Source organism: Chanodichthys erythropterus, chromosome 22 (genome assembly GCF_024489055.1).
Source record: "Chanodichthys erythropterus isolate Z2021 chromosome 22, ASM2448905v1, whole genome shotgun sequence".
Classification (NCBI taxonomy): Eukaryota; Metazoa; Chordata; class Actinopteri; order Cypriniformes; family Xenocyprididae; genus Chanodichthys; species Chanodichthys erythropterus.
This window is the reverse complement of record NC_090242.1, coordinates 30902760-30923334: the sequence shown is the minus strand read 5'-3', so window position 1 is coordinate 30923334 and position 20575 is coordinate 30902760. Positions and strand designations below refer to the sequence as shown.

The window sequence follows — 20575 nt, the reverse complement described above, 5'->3', positions numbered from 1 at the left end:
AATGAACAGTGACAGGCTGGATGCAGGTCACGTTGTTTTCATTAGAGTCTGAGCGACTTCCTGTGTTGAAGCTGTGTTAAAGCTGTGTTAATGTATGACGTTCAAACCTGTTGAGCATACACTGTAAAAATGGTTCTAATTTTAACTGTAAAAGTAGAGTTAAAACCTGTTAGTTGGTTAAAGGTGCTAAAGAGGATGTTTTGTTTATATATTTTTGCAATATTACTTGAAACTGTCTTTACTAACTGATAAAAGACTATTTATTAGGTGCACTGAAAGGAATAATATTAATATACATCATCTGTGCACAGAATGATTTCTGAAGGATCATGTGACACTGAAGACTGGAGTAATGATGCTGAAAATTCAGCTTTGCATCACAGGAATACATTACTTTGTCAAATATATTTAAATAGTACACATTTATTTTAAATTGTAATAATATTTCACAATATTACTGTTTTTTTACTGTATTTTTAATTAAATAAATGTAGCCTTGGTGAGCAGACGAAACTTCTTTTAAAAACATTAAAAATCTTAGTGGTTCCAAACTTTTGGACTGTACTGTATCACGATACTGAACTCACGATACAATATTTTTGTGATACTCCAAGACATGGTAAAAAGTTAACAAAAAATGTCCTGTTAATTAAAATGCTACATTTGGTATCACATTGGGGGTGGAAATGAAAAGGCTTGGACTTGGTGCAGGTAACCCAATGCACAGGACAATGGTGACACCAGAATAAAAATATTCATGATTCTGAAGCTGAAGCTGAAAATACAGAATTATTTTAGACGAATATTATTGCAATCTGTCACTGAACTATACTCAATATAGATTGTCACTATCCACGATACATATTGTTGCGTTTTTGTATTGCAATTTATATTATGACGCAATATATTGTTACACCCCTACTAATTAGATCAAAAAATAAACGGCCAATCACAATTCATCATACAATTAAATAATATGCCAAATGATATGGCTGACAAACGTCAAGCAGTTTCGAAGGAAACGCTTAGCAACTCACCCTCAGAAAAAGTGTATATAAGTGTCAAACCCGGAAACACGGATAAACACACTCTCATGAACGTTTGTAAGGCATATAAAAACCTTACCGGAGTTGGTATAGTCGCAATCAGACAGAACAGGACCGAAAGACGATGAGATGGTTTCTGTTTCTCCAGGCGCTCCTTCTATACTTCCAGGTCGTGCCATATGACATCATAGGCTGTTGCCGGCCAATAGGGATTGGAGTTATTGGATAGTTGCCTTCAGACACCTGGGTCACGTGACGTTCCCCATTGCGTAATCAAACGCAGAGCGAGTTCCCTTTCGAAAGAGAACCTTTGTTGTGCTTGCTCTTTCGATATACAAACACATAAAAAAGTGGTACTTTGCACAGTATGCTGAAGTATCATGTCCACAAATAAAGGCTCGATAGTATGTGCACCACTGAGTTTATTGAGACACAGACAAACTGAAGTGCTAATAAACAATATATTGCTACACTTTTACTATGGATTATGTGCTGAACATCCATACTGGATTCTGAAGTCGGGATGTTGCGAATCCCCTGAGTTTCCCTGTCGTACCAACGACTTGAGTGGGCATTCCAGTTAAAAGTTCCTGCTGATAACTAGGAATCTCCCAAGGATGAATGGAATGCACCATTAGGTCCAAACAGATTATTTTAAGTTTATCTAAACTAAAACTATAAAGTAATTTGTCCTGCATCTGCAGTTGTCTAGTTTAGCCATAGAAGACTGTGAGGATGCTGAACTGGCCTATACCATGAGAGACCTGCCCCCTAGAGCCGGTCACACTTTCCCTGGACATGAGACACCCATGATGGACAGGGAGCCCGACGGCAGCACCCACCCTCACACCCCAGGGACGCCCACTTTCACACGACGAGTGAGCAGAAGTCTCCTGGGCTCTGAGCCGGAGTTACCCCAACGTGGCCAGCTCAGCTCCATGAGCTCTCTGGATTCTCCCCTGAGCCCCTCTCGCCCGAAAAGTCCTTGGGGCAGATTTGACCCCTATGATTCCGCTGAGGTAATGTTAATGCTCTGTATGTGGTGTAATGTTGACTCAGGCTATTATATTGCTTGCTCCAAAATTGATTTTAAAAATCCAGGTTCACTTATTTTGAAATCAAATCACTGTCTGAGATTTTTTCTTTTTTTTTTAGGATCAAGATAAGGAGTATGTTGGCTTTGCAACGCTGCCTAACCAAGTGCACAGGAAATCTGTGAAAAAGGGGTTTGCTTTTACTCTTATGGTGGCAGGTGAGATCATCAGATGTCAAAGACAGATAGCCAAAGTAAAAGTTATATTTTATGTCCTATAAAACCGTCTTTTGATCCTTCCAGGGGAGTCAGGTTTAGGGAAATCTACACTAGTCAACAGTCTCTTCCTCACCGACCTTTACAAAGACAGGAAAATGCTGAATGCTGAAGGTAAGTGTCTGGGTTATTATTGTTAACTAAAACTAAAACCTTTTCATTACTTGAAATAACATAAAGTGAATTATTTATTTATTTAACTGAAACAAAATACATAAAAAAAACACTTAAACTAAATGAAAATGAGAAATATTGCTTTTTAAGTTGAAGTAGTCAAACTAAAACTTAATACAAACTGTATAGACATTTAAAAAATAATAAAAATGACAAAAACACACAACCCTCTGCAATGCATATGCACTCGCATAAGCGACTACATTTTCATGTGAGGCGACTAAATGTCTGTCTTAGCCATTGGCTAATAAATTGTTAGATTTTACTTGCCAGTGTTTGAGTTAGAGGCCAAAGGCTCGTTCACAAAGAACGCGTCTTTACACCTAAAAACGTGAGATGCAGCACTCAGGAATTGTTTAAAAAAAGCGCAATAATGGAAATAATAGAAAAAGGCAAACAACAGAATATAGAAAGATATATTTAGATATAGATATATAGATATAGATAGATATATTTTTGACATGGGGAAAAAAGAAAATAACCACATTGGCTATCCAGACACAGCCACTCTGACTGCCTCAGCCATGTAGCCTTTAAATAAAACATTTGCCATGCCAAATTGCTACTGTAAACAAAATCTCACAGTGCTTACCTCCGGGGTCATCTGATTAGTCCACAGTTATGAAACTGAGCGGTGCTTCGAGGAAATGTTGAAATTCTTTTAACTAGGCGCTGCAAAACACGTAAGACATGAGCGTAACGGTCATACACGTCCATCTAGCGCATGTTTACATAAAAAAAACAATGGAAAAGTTGAGCATTGGAATAGAAAAAAAATTACTCCCAAAAGATAATTTGTAGTCATTATTGTGTAAAGCATCAAAGAGATGTTACAAAAAGTGGCTTTAGAAAGAAATATTTTATGCGATTCAACATTTATGCGATTTAACTTTTGGACTATGCAGTTAGAAGTAAATGATGACTGAATTTTCATTTTTGGGTAAACTAAACCTTTAATTTTTTTTTATTAGACACTAAATAAGAAACTAAAACTGCCAATAGGTGGCAGTAAATGTCTTAATGATTAAATATCTTATATATATTTTTATATATATATATATATATATATATAAGTTTGCTTGCCGTTACATGCACATGAACTTTAATGACATCCCATTCTAAATCCGTATGGTTTAATATGGAGTTGGCCCACCCTTTGCAGCTATAACAGCTTCAACTCTTCTGCGAAGGCTTTCCACAAGGAAAGAGTGTGTTTATGGGAATTTTTGACCATTCTTCTAATAGTGCATTTGTGAGGTCGGGCACTGATGTTGGACGACGAGGCCTGGCTCGCAGTCCTCAGTCTAATTCATCCCAAAGGTGTTCTATCGGGTTTAGGTCAGGAGGACTCTGTGCAGGCCAGTCAAGTTCCTCCACACCAAACTCACTCATCCATGTCTTTATGGACCTTGCCTTGTGCACTGGTGCGCAGTCATGTTGGAACAGGAAGGGGTCATCCCCAAACTGTTCCCACAAAGTTGGGAGCATGAAATTGTCCAAAATGTTTTTGTATGTTGAAGCATTAAGAGTTCCTTTCACTGAAACTAAGGGGCCAAGCCCAACCCCTAAAAAACAACCCCACACCATAATCCCCCCTCCACCAAACTTTACACTTGGCACAATGCAGTCAGGCAAGTACCGTTTTCCTGGCAACTGCCAAACCCAGACTCCTCCATCGGATTGCCAGACAGAGAAGGATGATTCGTCACTGCTCTAGAGTCCAGTGGCGGCGTGCTTTACACCACTGCATCAGACGCTCTGCATTGCACTTGGTGATGTAAGGCTTGGATGCAGCTGCTCGGTCATGGAAACCCATCCCATGAAGCTCTCTATGCACTGTTCTTGAGCTAATCTGAAGCCACATAAAGTTTGGAGGTCTGTAGCTATTGACTCTGCAGAAAGCTGGCGACTTCTGCACATTGTGCACCTCAGCATGTGCTCTGTGATTTTAAGTGGCCTACCACTTTGTGGCTGAGTTGCTGGTGTTCCCAATTGCTTCCACTTTGTTGTGATACCAATAACAGTTGACTGGAGTATTTAGCGATGAGGAAATTTCACAAATGGACTTATTACACAGGTGGCAACCTATCATGGTACCTCGCTTGAATTCACTGAGCTCCTGAGAGTGACCCATTCTTTCACAAATGTTTGTAGAATCTGTCTGCATGCCTAGGTGCCTGGGGGCAGCGTTATGAGGTGTGAATGAGTTTGGGTGGTCAAACCTGTTAAAGAAGCTGTTCAGCTGGTTTGCTCTCTCCACATCTCCTTCAATGGTGTCGCCCCACTTTGAGCTGCATCTGGTGATTATTTTCATCCTGTCCCACATCTTCTTCATGCTGTTGTTCTGCAGTTTCTGCTCCAGATTCCTCTTGTACTGCTCCTTTGCTTCCCTGATCTGGACTCTGCTGGTCACCGTCTCTTAAGACCCTCTTCTTCTGGTTCAGAAGACCCTCGATGTTACTCATAATCCAGGGCTTGTTGTTAGCATAGCATCGTACAGTTCTAACCGGAACAACAGCATCCATACTGAAGTTGATGTAGTCAGAAGTGCAGTCAACAGCCTACTCGATGTCCCCACTGTGCGACCCCTGCAGTACATCCCAGTCTGTAGTTTCGAAGCAGTCTCTCAGAGCTTGCTCTGCCTCTGGAGACCACTTCCTGAATGAGCGTGTAGTTGTGTGTAGCCTCCTCACTCTTGGTTTGTAGTGAGGCTGAAGCAGAATAAGGTTGTGGTCTGCTTTCCCCAGTGCAAGCACTGGGGTGGCACTGTATGCATCCTTTATGTTTGCATACAGTAGGTCAATAATCCTATTTTCTCTGGTGTTACAGTCCACACACTGTGTGAAAGCAGGCGCCATCATGTTGTCAAACAACTGTATGTAATGTCAGATGAACTACATAGGTCTGGGACAAGGCAAGTACGTTAAATGTGTTAAAAATTTAAATGCGTTATTTTTTACCGCAATTAATTTTATCTAATTATCTCGTTAAATCAACAGCCTCATATATACATATACACTGATCAGTCAAAACATTATGAGCACTGACAGGTGAAGTGAATAACACTGATTATCTCTTCATCACAGCACCTGTTAGTGGGTGGGATATATTAGGCACCAAGTGAACATTTTGTCCTCAAAGTTGATGTGTTAGAAACAGGAAAGATGGGAAAGTGTAAGGATTTGAGCGAGTTTGACAAGGGCCAAATTGTGATGGCTAGACGACTGGGTCAGAGCATCTCCAAAACTGCAGCTCTTGTGGGGTAGTCCGGTCTGCAGTGGTCAGTATCTATCAAAAGTGGTCCAAGGAAGAAACAGTGGTGAACCGGTGACTGGGTCATGGGCGGCAGAGGCTCATTGATGCACGTGGGGAGCAAAGGCTGGCCCCTGTGGTCCGATCCAACAAACGAGCTACTGTAGCTCAAATTGCTGGTTCTGATAGAAAGGTGTCAGAAAACCCAGTGCATCGCAGTTCGTTGCGTGTGGTGCTGCATAGCCGCAGACCAGTCAAGGTAACCATGCTGACCCATGTCCACTGCTAAAAGCGCCAACAGTGGGCAAGTGAGCATCAGAACTGGACCACGGAGAAATGGAAGAAGGTGGCCTGTCTGATGAATCACGTTTTATTTTACATCACGTGGATGGCTGGGTGCATGTGTGTCGCTTACCTGGGGACTCCCTGAAACTTTCTAACTCTTCCATCCAGATAGTGGTATTCTCTGTTTTTACTGTTATTTTTATTTCTTATGCATTCCATTTTTATTCTTATGTATTTAGTTCTACTTTATGTAAAGCACTTTCAATTACCATTGTGTATGAAATGTGCTATTCAAATATAATTGCCTTGCCTTGCATATATATATATATATATATATATATATATATATATATATATATATATATATATATATATATATATATATATATATATATATATATATATATATATATATATATATATATATATATATATATATAATTTTTTATTTATTTATTTTTTTATTTTTTTTGATACATATTTGAAAAACTTTTGTCGACTAAATCAAAGTCATATGGTGCATCCAATATGGAAGAACAAAAAAAGGTCTGTAAGTCTTAAAATATCAGATAACTAGACTATAGCCCCTTTCACTCTATCCTGGTAAATTAAATATTACCAGAGCGATTACCAAAATTACCGTAAAATTACCTGTAAATACACAAATATGCTTTTCACACAAACAAAACATTTTGAAGATGTGTACACAAATGATGTGTATTCAAGGTGTAAGGAAAATGTTATTATTTTTACTTGATGGTCACACCACATGGCATTTTTAAAGTTGTTTTCTTTTCTTGAAAACAGTATAAAAATTTTCAAAACCATATGAAACTAACATGAATACAACATTTTTCCTTCTTTTTAAATTTTTTTTTGTCATTGACCCATTTGTAGAGCGGATCTCGCAGACAGTGGAGATCACAAAGCACACTGTGGCTATAGAGGAGAAAGGAGTCAAGCTTAGACTCACCATCGTGGATACACCAGGCTTCAGTGATGCTGTCAACAACACAGAGTGGTGGGACTGCATTATTAGAGTCATTTCTCTCAGAATAAATGTTTCATATTGTCTTATAGTTACACATTATAAGATTTGTTTTTGTGACTTTGTTGATCCGAAACGTTTATATCAAATACATTTGCTCATTTAAATTTTTTAATCTCCATTTAATGTTCATTTTAATAGCTGGAGGGCAGTTGTGGACTACATTGACCAGCAGTTTGAGCAATACTTTCGTGACGAAAGCGGCCTCAACCGTAAGAACATTCAGGACAACCGTGTGCACTGCTGCCTCTACTTCATCTCTCCTTTTGGCCACGGGTAACACTCCCTGACAAAACAAGTGCTTGTTATTCACAAGTAGTGATCGATAGTTTGACCACGAGTGTGAAAGATTTGTTGGCCAAGAGATTGAAAGTACTGTTTTTAAAGAGTGCTCATGTGCAAATGTGTTTCACACTAGTATAGTATATATTCTCTATTTCTTAGGGGCCATTTACACGACACTGTTTTCAACTAAAAACCGAAAACTCTTTATGTGTTTTGGGTATTCAAAACCCATAAAACGCTTTTAATGTGTTTTTTGAAAACGATAACATTATCATCTGTGTGTAAACTACAAAAAGGCGAATTTGTGAAAACGGTGAAATCGTGCGCATGCAAGTTAAGTGTTCAGTCTATAGGCGCGTAATGTTTCTTTACAAAGTGACATCGCCAACTACTGACCTGGCATTAATAATACAGCATTTTTAATGTTGAGATTATTTTGACAGAGGTGTCGTCTGTATCCAAAAACACAAAGGAAAAACCTTTACTTTAGTACATCACTGTCGTGTAAACTTACTCTTATATCCTTCCTTGTTCTAGCTTGTACTATTGTGGACAATGTTTGAAACCTTGTATTGCTAGCACTTTATTGTTTGCACGCTTGTTTCTGCTATGGAATAAAAAGGGGAAAATGTAATTGTAATCTCACAATTTGAACTTTTTCTTGCACTTTCAAGTTTATATCTCGCAATTCTGATGAAAAGTCGCAATTAACTTTTTTATTTTTTATTCCATGCCGAATCCGATGTTGTGCCGAATTTGGACTCCCTGCCAAATTGTTAGCCCCCTCGTTGAAACAGCTACTCGATTGCCTAATCTTAACCCCACCCCCTAATCCTAACTCCACCTCCACACCTAATCTTAAACCTACCTATACTGGGGACTAAGGAGGGGGTAATAGTCTGGCGGGAGTCAGAATTCAGCACCTATAGAAGCTTGTTTCTATATTATTGCATCACTAAGACGTATCACTTGTTGTATTACTCATTTGTAAATCACTTTGAATTAAAGCATTTGCTAAATAAATAAATGTAATAAATGTTGAACCCCGTGTGACGTAAGAAGGAACCCGCAATCATCTGTAAATAGGGCAAAATGTAGAAAAAATAGCAAAGTAGCCTTTAGATGCTTTGTTTGTTATTTACAGCAATAATCTGTCATTAATTTAATCTCAAACTGATTAATTAGCAGAAGTTATAACTCCACCACCTGTGTGACATCACTAACTGTGTGACAGTGACGTCAACGTGGTTCAAACGATTGATGTGCAAAAAAGTTACTATGCTGTCAGGAAACAGTTGTGACTAGCTAGTTAATTTCTCAAATGATGTGTCGTTCTATGGTAACTAAGTAGCGAGTTACATGATTAAATGGTCAGCATTTAGTATTTTGAGGTTATGTGAGAAATGTTTACTACTGACATTTTGTATTTTTAAAGTGAATTTTCATTGCTGTTTTCCAGATAATTGCATCACATGTTGTAGAACCTTTATCAATCAACCACTATTCACAATAATAATTTGGTTTAGTAATAATATCAATCTGGAGTTTTTACTCAAAAACCTAATGACAGTGGCATTTTTAACAGTAAAAGACTGTAAAAATGCTGCGGTGAAAAACTGTCAATTGGTTCACAGAAAGTTTCTGTACTATATACGGTGAATAACTGTAATAGATCTAATGGTACATTTAATGTAATTTTACGGTAAAATACCGTTAAATTCACAGTTTTTGGAAGTGAAAAATAACAATTCATTGTAAAATTTACAGTGAAAAACCATAAATTGACATTCCCACAATTCCCTGCGTGACACTTCACATTTGATTATATTTTCGTTTAAATAACTCTGTTTATTCTTAGTTTATCAGTTATGTACATTAGGGATTTATGTTACATCTAATGTTGTTAAATGAATGTTTATTGCATTTTTAAAATTTCTTGCATGTTACCATGATGGTGTTTAGTGTGTGTGTGATTGACACTGTGTGCGCCTTCTATATGTTAGTGTTGTCCTTCTCAGCTTGTGGAAAAGCTGTTTGTGATGAACTTTGATTCATCATGTGACTCTCATCACCACTGTGTTTGGTGACTGTCAGTGTATTATAAAGGTACAAAACAAATATTAGTACTTCATTAGGTTGGTAAATTAACATTATATCAGTTAATGAAATACGTTATTTTACCATAAATTTAACAGATTTTTTTTACGTTACTACTGTATTTTTTACGGTAAAGTTGTGGCAACCACAGCTGCCAGTTTTTTATCATAAATTTTACTGGGATTTTTTTTACAGTGTAGAAATGTACCTCAGGAATCATGGGAGTGACTGTTTTTTCCCTCTTGTCACAGTCTCAGACCGATGGATGTGGAGTTTATGAAGACGCTACATGAGAAGGTCAACATAGTTCCTGTACTTGCCAAAGCAGACAGTCTCACTCCAGTGGAAGTCAGAAAAATGAAAATGAAGGTGTGTATGTGCAGTGTATAAAAATACTGGCAAGTGCGTATTGTTATAACCCTGTCTAGGGTGAGACCACAACATTAACTGGAAAAGACATCCAAAGATTTTGTACACTATATTTATAGGACCACAACAAGTGAAAGCACAACTTTAAGAGTGAGCAAAGGCCAAAAAAAAAGACAAACAAACTCCTAACAGGAAAAAATAAATAGAACCCTACCAAAGAAATAAAAAAACAATATACTACCCTACCTCCTTAACGAAAAACAAGAATAAACAGTATTTACAAAAGAAATGGCACCCACCCCCAACAGCTTTCAAGTGTGGAAAAGATATTTACTGTAGTATACAAAAAGCAAAGAGATGCAATTAAAGGTGTTACAGAGATTGTTTTGTTTTATACATTTTTGCAATATTACTTGAAACTGTCTTTACTAACTGATAAAAGACTATTTATTAGGTGCACTGAAAGGAATAATATTAATATACATAATCTGTGCACGAGGTAGGGCCTTAAAAACATCAGCCAATGGTTTACGCGATCGAGTAAACGATTGGCCCTCTGGCTTGTCAATCACTGCCGTGACGATCCATGTGAGAGACCAGAGGCTGCGCGCTCCAGTAACTTTCCACACTCCACAGGCGCCGCATGCAATGTTTTTGTCAGGAGACAGGAGTAACAACTGCAGATTATGAGTTACCTGCGGTGAGTCCGACATAATGAATCCACTAACACGACACAGCGAATGCCGGTGGTAAACACTTGTGTTCCAATACTCGTGCACGAGTTTTGGAAGGCGTTCCCCTCGAAATGAGCTGTGAAGGAGGGGGGTTGTTCTTACGCATGCGCTCATTTCAAAAACTCACTAACAGTCTTTGGTTTCTCAGTCGACGAAAAGATCCTCTTTATCACCTTTTAAAGGTTAGTAAAAGCATTTCAAAGTGTGAAACCAAGAGTCTGGTGATGTCTGTGAGTCACAGACTCGCTCCTGTGATTGCTTTCAAGGTATTTACAATTAAATATTAGATTTTACACTTTTACATTTACTTTTAAGTTAAACCGTCGCAATACTTATGCTCACATTAGGCACAGGGATGAAACTCTAAAAGTGCTGTACTCCTTACTTGGTAAAACATTTTGTATTGAAACAGCCAATAATAAAATGTGACATTCTGTACTTCTGCCTCATATTAATCTTTTAATCATGTTTATAGATTTCTTGACACTACAACTATTAGCAACTATACAACTAGAGCAATTTTGTCTTTACTGTCCCAATACTTATGGAGAGTACTGTATATAATCACAGTCAACGTGCATTTGTTTTCTCTCTAGATTCGTGAGGAGATAGAGAGATTCGACATCAACATCTACCAGTTTCCTGAGTGTGATTCAGATGAGGATGAGGAGTTCAAACTTCAGCACCAGGAACTGAAGGTGACCCGACCCAGCTCCATATGAAGACTTCAGATGCAAAAACCTTAAGTCCATATGACATTTTTCTTTTAAATGAGCATTTTTAAATTTTTAATTTTACTCTTTATCAGTGACATTTTTTAAAATAAGGCATTTCGATAATTGACTAATAAACTTTTCATTGCCATTAAACTGAACCTAAACAGAGGAGCCTGATAAAAATGCTCATTTAAAGGAAAAATGTCAGACAGGCTTAGAGGTTTTTGTATCTGAAGTCTTCATACATCAAATTTACCATAACACTGACTAATTTACCATAACACTGGATTTCCTTTTTTGTTACAGAACAGCATTCCTTTTGCTGTAATTGGCAGTAACATCCAAGTTGAAAGCCAAGGCAGGCGCTTCAGAGGCCGTCAGTACCCCTGGGGTGTCGTGGAAGGTACTTGGACTCTAGCATATAATATTTTATTCATGTACGTTCAAACAATTATTTAAGTGTCCCTGCGAATAATTTACACAGTGGTAATATTTACTAAATGCTCTTACCTGGAGACTTACAGTACACTCATGTTAAGCAGTATGTACTATATAGAAAATTTCAACTGCTTAATTGTTAAATGACATTATTCGCCCAGCGATATATTAAAAGTTGAATATATGTTCTACTTTACCTGCATACATACAGCATACTCATGTAAAGCTATATATATATATATATATATATATATATATATATATATATATATATATATATATATATATATATATATATATATATATATATATATATATAATATATATATATATATAGCAAATCTCTGCTGTGCAATTGTTACGATATCGTCTTAAAATGTAAACTCTTATTGCACAGCTCTAAATATAAACTTGGTTATATATTATATCGGTACATACAGTACAGTACTCACATAAAGTGATATATACTATATAGCAAATCTCAACTGTTTAATATTTTTTTATTTTCTTGCAAAATATAAACCATATCACCCAGCTCTTCATATAAAATTAATATGATATATTTAAGTCCAACTTTATCCACATACTATAAACTCACGTAAAACAATATATACTATATAGCAAATCTCGGCTGCATGATGGTTTCTATCATTGCAAAATGTAAACTGCATTATTGCAAGTTTAGTATATTTATTATATTAAACTATATCAACATGGATTGGCTCAAAGCTGCAGATTCAACACTGCTTTGTGTTGCAGTTCTGCTGTGGCTTTCGTTGGCTTTCTATTATTTCATTGCAAAATAGAGTAAACAATATGTGAACGTACTGTTTAAAATGTACGTCTTTTAATATTCCTTTTTTGTTTGTGGAACTTTTGTATAAAATCAATGTCACATTTGCAGTCTTGTGGATATTCAGGAAAAAAATGCGTTCTTGCTCTTAAAATATATTATCAAAATTAAAAACAAGAACTCCCACAGGGTATGTTTTTGTATCGAAGAGAGTTTGAGTCTTAAATCGATCACTATGCACTGTCTGTATTTGTTCTACATGCTATTAAGTGCTAAATCCTCACTATTGTCGAGAACGCCTGTAATGTAGCGCAGTTTGCCAAGGCAGCATACTCTACAGGCAACCTTTTACAGCACTACTATTTTCTTGTTTTTACTCTAGAGGTGGCATTTTGCCTGTTAGAAATACATGCTCGGTTTTAATGTTATTTTAAGGTGGGGTAGAATTATCTGAATGGCAAAACTCAGCATTTTGTTCACGTGCCACCTCTGTCACCTCACGTACCCATACCCCAGTTTGGGAACCACTGCTTTAAGGCACAAAGATATTAAGATATTATAACCATTAACATCATGATTTTCTGTAAAGCAGCTTTGAAGCAACATGTTTGTGAAAGGTGCTATACAAATAGGATTTGACTTGACTCTTGCAGTGGAAAACCCAGCACACTCTGACTTCCTGAAGCTGAGGAACATGTTGGTGCGCACACATATGCAAGACCTGAAGGACATGACGCGGGAAACGCATTACGAGAATTACCGCGCTCAATGTATCCAGAATATGACCCGCATGGTGGTCAGGGAGAGAAAACGCAGGTCAGAGGATAAACCCACATCATCAGATGATCATTGTACTTTGCAGTCCAAATGAATGTTGTGGTTGATCATTTGTGTGGTTTATCTTACTGTTTCATTGGTTGTGTTCATCCAGTCTGTGTAACCGGCTGAGAGACAGCGCCTCAGACCTTCCTGTGCCTTTGGTACCTGTGGACAGAGAGACTGAGCGCCTTATTTGGGAAAAAGATGAGGAGGTATTACTGTTTTCTTTGTTTTTTAATTAGACCATGCAGTGTCCTCATTCTCTTCAGAATGGAGTCACTAGAAATACCTTTTTTTTTTTAAATAGTAAGTTAAAGAATAGGTATTATGCATTCATACTCAGTCTTTATTTGTGGAGGTTTTATTCAGTCCCTCGGTTTAATTAAATCGTGGCCACACTGTACAAATTCTTTCTCTTGTTTTAATTAAATCATGGCCATACTAATTCGTAGCCACAGTTTAACTAAAATGAGGGAAACAATTTGTACAATGTGGCCAAGATTTACTTAAAGCGAGAGAACAAATTATGAGGGAACATAAAAACTATTTGAAAATGCAAAACAATGCATTTGTGTAAAAATGTCAATTTTTGTCAGTGTGATCTGGTAATGACTCAAAAAGGGAGTGGAATCACCGCCCATTTATAGTATCTGAAGTAAAAATGGTTTTCAATTTTAGTTTTAATGTGTTTTGACAGTTTGATTTGCATGCTGTGTACAGTATGCATACTATATACTGCAACAGTAGAAGGATTAGTATATTTTAAAGGTGATAAAGAGGATTTTTTCGTCGACTGAGAAACCAAAGACTGTTAGTGAGTTTTTTTTAATGAGCGCATGCGTAAGAACATCCCCCTTCACAGCTCATTTCGAGGGAACGCCTCCCAAAACTCGTCCACAAGTATTGGAACACAAGTGTTTACCACCGGAATTCGCTGTGTCGTGTTAGTGGATTCATTATGTCGGACTCACCGCAGGTAACTCATAATCTGCAGTTGTTACTCCTGTCTCCTGACAAAAACATTGCATGCGGCGCCTGTGGAGTGTGGAAAGTTATTGGAGCGCACAGCCGCGCACGTCTCGGCAGTGATTGACAAGCCAGAGGGCCAATCGTTTACGTGATGGTCGTGTAAACGATTGGCTGATGTTTTTAAGGCCCTACCTCGTGCACAGATGATGTATATTAATATTATTCCTTTCAGTGCACCTAATAAATAGTCTTTTATCAGTTAGTAAAAACAGTTAAGTAATATTGCAAAAATGTATAAAACAAAACATCCTCTTTAGAACCTTTAACACAGCCAATGTTTGTCTTCCTTCCATTTAAACTTCCTTGATAATTGTTGGCAGTTTTCCTTAGAAAATAATATATTTTTTTCCCCCTTTTTCCTTCCGCAGTTGCGGCGAATGCAGGAAGTTCTGGAAAGGATTCAGGAACAGATGCATCATGGACATTAAGATCCATTCATTTAAATTTTATGATTGAAATATAGTTAGGGCTGTCAAAGGTCTAAAATGCAGGAAACTGCAGTGAATATAATAACTGTAAAATGTGTGTCCTGTGAATTTAGCTGTTTATGTCCTAAATTAGCCTTCATCAGAATCATCAGAAAAACTATGGGATGCATCTAAATAACTCATTTAGCAGACAAAAAATACTTTATTTTATAATGTAAATAATATTAACAACTATTGTAGCACACAAGAAATAAGACCAGCACAACTTGATTTGTAAATGTCATAAGATTTATTATGAATCGTCATTGTTTTTTGTAGTAATCTAGCATATTTAATAAGTTTTATTACTATTTCAGTTAAACATGGTGGACAATTCGATCTTAATGCAGCCCAAAATGTACAGGCGATATATAACTTAAACTTTCTCCATAGGGAAAATGCACAGTTTTTCATATATTTATATATAATATCAATGTAGAATGAGGTCTAACGGTCCCGTCCACATCATACAGTATGAAACATGGTCCCAAAAATGAAATAAGGGGAGGGATTAACATTTAAACAAACAAACAAAAACTGCAATCTACATGCAAAACCAGGCATCAGTATAATCCTAAAATACATACACATATATGTGAATGCGTGCATATACCTCACATATATACATACATCCATACACATATATTAAAAAAAAAATAAAAAACAAAAACACACTAATACATTTCACAAAGTTTAGGCTATTTTTTTTGTTTGTTTGTTTGTTTTTAACTGAGTGTGAAGCACAGATTGTATCATTTCATCTTCACATCCCCCAAAAAGAAAAAGGAAGTACAACAGAAAATCCAAACCTTGGATTCGGGGCGTTTGCAGCAGGAAGAGGATGTTAAGATCAGGAATCACAGTGTTCCGTTTGAAAGTGACAGTATAAAGCAACAATGTGGCGTACCAAACCATCAACAGCAAACCATCAAGTTTACATAGGGAAACTTTGTGCAGGTTCAACCAAACGAGTGCACTGAGAATGACAGGCTGACTTTAAAGGAGTAGTTAACCCAAAATTAAAAAAATTCTGTCATCTACTCACCCTTGTGTTCTTCCAAACCTGTATGAGTTTCTTTCTTCTGCTAAACACAAAAGAATATATGAAAAATGTTGGTAAACAGTTAACTGTTGCCATAGAAGGAAAAAAAAAAATACTATGGAAGTCAACAGGCCCATCTTATGTTTGGTCAATGGTTACCATCATTCTTCAGAATACCTCCTTTTGTGTTCAGCAGAAGAAAGAAACTCATAGGTTTTGGAACAACTTGAGGGTGAGTAAATGATGACAGGATTTTCATTTTTGGGTGAACTATCTCTTTAAGAAGAGCACTGCTATTGGTAAAGGGGCTTTTTGTCCTGACGTCAATGTCTGAAACAGAAAACAGCTTATTTAACCTCCTAAGATGCTTATAAACAAGCGCCTACTTCACGACAATTTACACAATCACGCATAAAAATGAGAACGGACGTGCAGCGATGCCGTCGTGTCATTCTACGCTCATCGATCCATACTGGCCAAGTGCGCGCGCATTAAGCCATCTACGAACGTGTGACGGACAAGATTGATTCACGTTAACGTATTCTAAGACTTAATTTGACGTTTTACAACGTGTTGCTACAAGCACGAGAACATTGATAATGCTGCTTCTTTAAAGGAACGCAAATGCCCGACATGACGCGGTGTCACACGCCGTACGTAACATTTTTAATAGTTTGAAACGTTAATCAAGTATTACTTGTTATTCATTGTGTTAAATATATAAGCACTTGCTGGAAGTTATAAATGCTTGAATGTACTTTCAAATGCATGTCTGCATACAGGTCTTTCTCAGATGTTGAAGTGTATATTGAGTTTCTTTATAACCCATTCGCCTCGCCTCAACACTTTTAAGACTGTCTCGTGAGCGCCAGCAAATGTATGTGACTTGGTCAGGTCATGGCAGTCTTGTGCGCTTGCGCTTCATATTCAGCAATGTTGTTACATTGCGTGGACAGCAGGTGGCGCCGATGGGCTTGAATTGGGGCTTAGGCACTTATATTTGCTCACAAAGTCACTTTGAGGAATCTGATTTTGAATGTACCTGTTTTTATTCAAAAGCCCCATTTGAAAAGCCCCTAAAAATATGGTTACACAGTAAACGTTTATTTTTCTCCTCATGCTTCCAGTATTGACCTTTAAGCACTCGTTTTTGATTAACGTTGTGGATTTTTTTTTTTGGTGACTGAATGTAAAGCATGAGAATTTGCATACAGAAAAAAAGGATAGAGGAAAAGAGAAGAAAGAATTGATTTGTTTTAGCACTCCACTCTCACATTACTAAAGACTGACACCCAATTTCTTTGAATTTAGTTAAACAAGTGCATTACATGTATTTCATTCCAACGCTGCATGGCAAAAGACACGCAAGCACCCTCTAGGACACGCTCCGATCCTGACAAGGTCCCAGCGTGTGTGAGCGACAGTAGTGAATTTCTGACTGGGATCTAGTCGTTCTTTTAGCGATTAGATCACCATCTATCTTGCTCTCGCTTTGTGAGACCTCCTTTCCTTTAAGTCTTTCTGCACACCCTCTCTTTTCTCTCAGGCCAGCTTTAGCGTGCTGACAGGAAAAGGAGGAACAGTTACCATAGTCACTGGATTGAGCACCGTTTGGCCCACCAGCCCAGTGTGATGGTGAGCGACCACGGCTGTGGGTTTTCCCACCATGGTGGCCTGCTGGCCTGTGACAGGTGTGCCGTTAACTTGGGTGTGAGTGTGCGGGTGGTGCGCCAACGTGTGCGTGATGTGACCCACCATTGCAGGTTGCGATACGGCCACCGACTGTGGGTAAATGGCTGCGGGGAGGTGGGCCACGGGATGCACTGTGATGTGTCCGATTGGCTGGCCCGCACTAGAGGGCGCAATATGCGCCAGATGTTTAGGCCCAGCTGTGATGACGTGATTGACGGCCTGGATGACAGACGCATGGGAAACAGAGGCGTGGGTGATGACTGTTGGCTGAGGAGGGGAGATGATGTGTGAAGGCGGTGCAGGGGCGATGGCTTGAGGGGTGACCAACGCTGGCTGTGGTTGGCTGGGCGGAGCAGAGGGTTGGGTGGTGGGTTTGTGTTGTATGGAAATGTGCGTAGGGAGGATGGAGGGTGGAGGCATGGCAACGCGGGGCTCCGACAGTGCCGGCGCTGGCAGTTTGGGCGCAGAAGACGAGGGTGGGGAGGAGAGGATGTCATCTTCTACGTCTTGGTCGAAGTCGTCTTCACCCTCTGGAAAAAGCGGAAAATGATTCTTGGTAATTAGATTTTACATTGTCTCTTGGGGGGACTTTCAGAAGGACAAATGACCCGATTAATTGTACATGTTATGAAAAACTAAGAGAAACAGTTTCTGGTGAAAGAAACCTCAACATAGGGGGACCTCAAAGGAAAGAATAAGATGAAAGTAAAAAAATATTTTGAAATAATTTATATACACGTTTTTATTTAATTCTATGGGTCTGATTCTGGTGCAGGACTTTTATATTGATACAAAATATTCTATTTCAAGTTCTTTTGATTTGTGAAGGATCTTGTGACACTAAAGTCTGCTGAACGTTCAGCTTTGCCATCGCAATAATAAAGTCTGATAATCTGATTTTGTCAGTTGGTGTCGTACCTGATGCTGTTGATGTGGAGGCCTGATCATCTTCGGGTTGGACAGTTTGTCGGAGTATCCTGTCAATCTCCATGATGTCTATACACTGGCTCAACTCGTTCTTCAGCTCCGCGAGTCTCTGCTGAGTGGCGATCTTCTCCCGCGCCAAACGCTCCATCTCGTGCTCGTACTCCTTTTCTTTCCGCTTCAATGTCTGCAAGAAACATAACTCATTAGTCTGTATCACCAGCACTTTAATACTCAAATGAATCATATTTATTCATTGTGCAAACACTCATTATCCCACAATCAAACACATTTTCATTTAGGTATGGCACATTTCTTAACCATCTGACCAACTGACGTCTGAACTTCAGAGTGTACATATTTCTGTGAATATTCATGCAAAATAAATGGAAACACACGGGTCAGTGGCCACCCTACTCTAGATTTTGGCATCGACAATCCATCCCACCACACAACATTTCTATAAGGGGAATTTTAATCAGAGCCTGTTTAACGTCTTGTTCAGAGGACGGTGCTTGTTAAGTGAAATCGAAGAACAAACCAATGTGAAGTTATTTCGAACAAAAAACTCCCCAAAGCGAACTTTGCCGAAAAGTTCACTCTGGCTGGTAAACGCCTTCGAACTATCATTGGTCCATGGTTATTACATAAATAGGTAGGTGTGGCTCTGAGGCTCAGCCCTCTTTGACACGTTCATCTCCAGTTTCTTTCTTCTATTCAGTCCCTCGAGGTCGGACGTCCCCAAGTAAAAACATGAACGCCGCATTATAGTAGAAAATAAAGTACTTCTGATGAAATGAGACACCAACACAGTTTTTCATGTTTAATACTGTAAAGCTGCTTGCTTTTAAACAATCTACTGTATTTAATGTGGTACATAAATAAATGTGACTTTACTAGAGTGCCGAATTGCAGAGCTTGTGCAAACATATCCAAATTGCTATGATCAGATGATTTTCTTATGCTTCCTTAATAAAAGGCTTTCTGTTTTCTCATTTTTGTTGTGCATTTATTTTGTTACGTTATTCAGGTTTTTTTTACATTTTATTTCAGTTAGCGTTTATTTTATTTCAAAGAACAAAACTTTTTTTTATGGTTTTAGTTTTATGGTGGATAAAACAGACCTTAGATGTCAAAATAATTCCAAGGTGAACCTTTCTAATAGAGCAACAGTTTGAAATCATATAGGAAGAGCAAAAAGTCAAAAATAAAAAGAAGGGATGTGGCAGTCACACAGGCAAATGGTTTGACCCACTTTTTGTGTTAGTCATGTGACCACGGGACATCAAACCAGGCTAACGGGAACAAAATGTTTAGATATTTAAACCTTTGAAGAGAAGGTCCATCCGCATTCAAGAAACATGCATAAGAGAGGCTGGCCACGCGAGAACAGAACAACATGTTCAGCATATGTGGTCATATGATTTTAGGAAACAAACTATCCACAGAGCAAAGCAGTTTACACACCCCGCCCCATCTGTCAAAGCCCTGAGCATGTGACGGCTCCGACACATTCACATCAGTCGGTTCCCTCCTCCGTCCCTCCCTCACCTATGCTCTGCCAAACAAACTGTGTGACAACATGGGCATTTTGGCTTCCAGTTAGCAGGAGTCCTGTAGAGTCACAGAGGACTGCGGTATTACAGTAGAACAGAACACGTTTCTGAGCACCGAAGAATAGAGAGCAGTGAGATAGTGAGCGAGCATGCAGAGAGAGTGATTGTGCAGAGGTGGATGGTGGTTTTCGTGCATGTCTGGGATTATATAACCCACTGATACAGTGTTAAGGGAATATGAATGCGACTGGTGCAGTAGGTTGAGAGCACAAACAGAGAGGGGGAGAGAGAGAGAGAGACTGTCCTAGTGAAGCCTGATCCAGGATTAGTCAGATTGGACTGTCTGGCCCTTAAACCGTACACAGAGCAGGCCAACATGAACGAACACACACACACAAGCCAACACCTTCTGTTTTCTGCATGGACGGTAACAGCCTAATTAAAATGTAGAATATTAAAAAAATACATTCTTTTAAAACAGTATTTACTCTTTTAAGCTA

The 20575-nt window shown here is 38.3% G+C and overlaps 2 protein-coding genes across 4 annotated transcripts in view; one reads left to right on the top strand and one right to left on the bottom strand.

The window, feature by feature from the left end:
• The window catches only part of septin4a (septin 4a), a 23784-nt gene extending 8886 nt beyond the window's left edge, over positions 1-14898 (top strand). For both annotated transcript variants that reach the window (XM_067376052.1, XM_067376051.1), the window contains exons 2-12: positions 1751-2065; positions 2202-2298; positions 2383-2469; positions 6964-7087; positions 7256-7390; positions 9748-9865; positions 11196-11297; positions 11622-11718; positions 13200-13362; positions 13478-13577; positions 14763-14898. In XM_067376052.1, the coding sequence (XP_067232153.1) occupies positions 1802-2065; positions 2202-2298; positions 2383-2469; positions 6964-7087; positions 7256-7390; positions 9748-9865; positions 11196-11297; positions 11622-11718; positions 13200-13362; positions 13478-13577; positions 14763-14822 (1347 nt within the window). In that variant the 5' untranslated portion in view covers positions 1751-1801 and the 3' untranslated portion in view covers positions 14823-14898. The remainder of the gene's footprint in view (positions 1-1750; positions 2066-2201; positions 2299-2382; positions 2470-6963; positions 7088-7255; positions 7391-9747; positions 9866-11195; positions 11298-11621; positions 11719-13199; positions 13363-13477; positions 13578-14762) is intronic.
• mntb (MAX network transcriptional repressor b) overlaps positions 14855-20575 on the bottom strand; it is a 26431-nt gene continuing 20710 nt past the window's right edge. For both annotated transcript variants that reach the window (XM_067376049.1, XM_067376050.1), the window contains 2 exons: positions 18514-18706; positions 14855-18125 (listed from right to left, as the gene is read on the bottom strand). In XM_067376049.1, the coding sequence (XP_067232150.1) occupies positions 17446-18125; positions 18514-18706 (873 nt within the window). In that variant the 3' untranslated portion in view covers positions 14855-17445. The remainder of the gene's footprint in view (positions 18126-18513; positions 18707-20575) is intronic.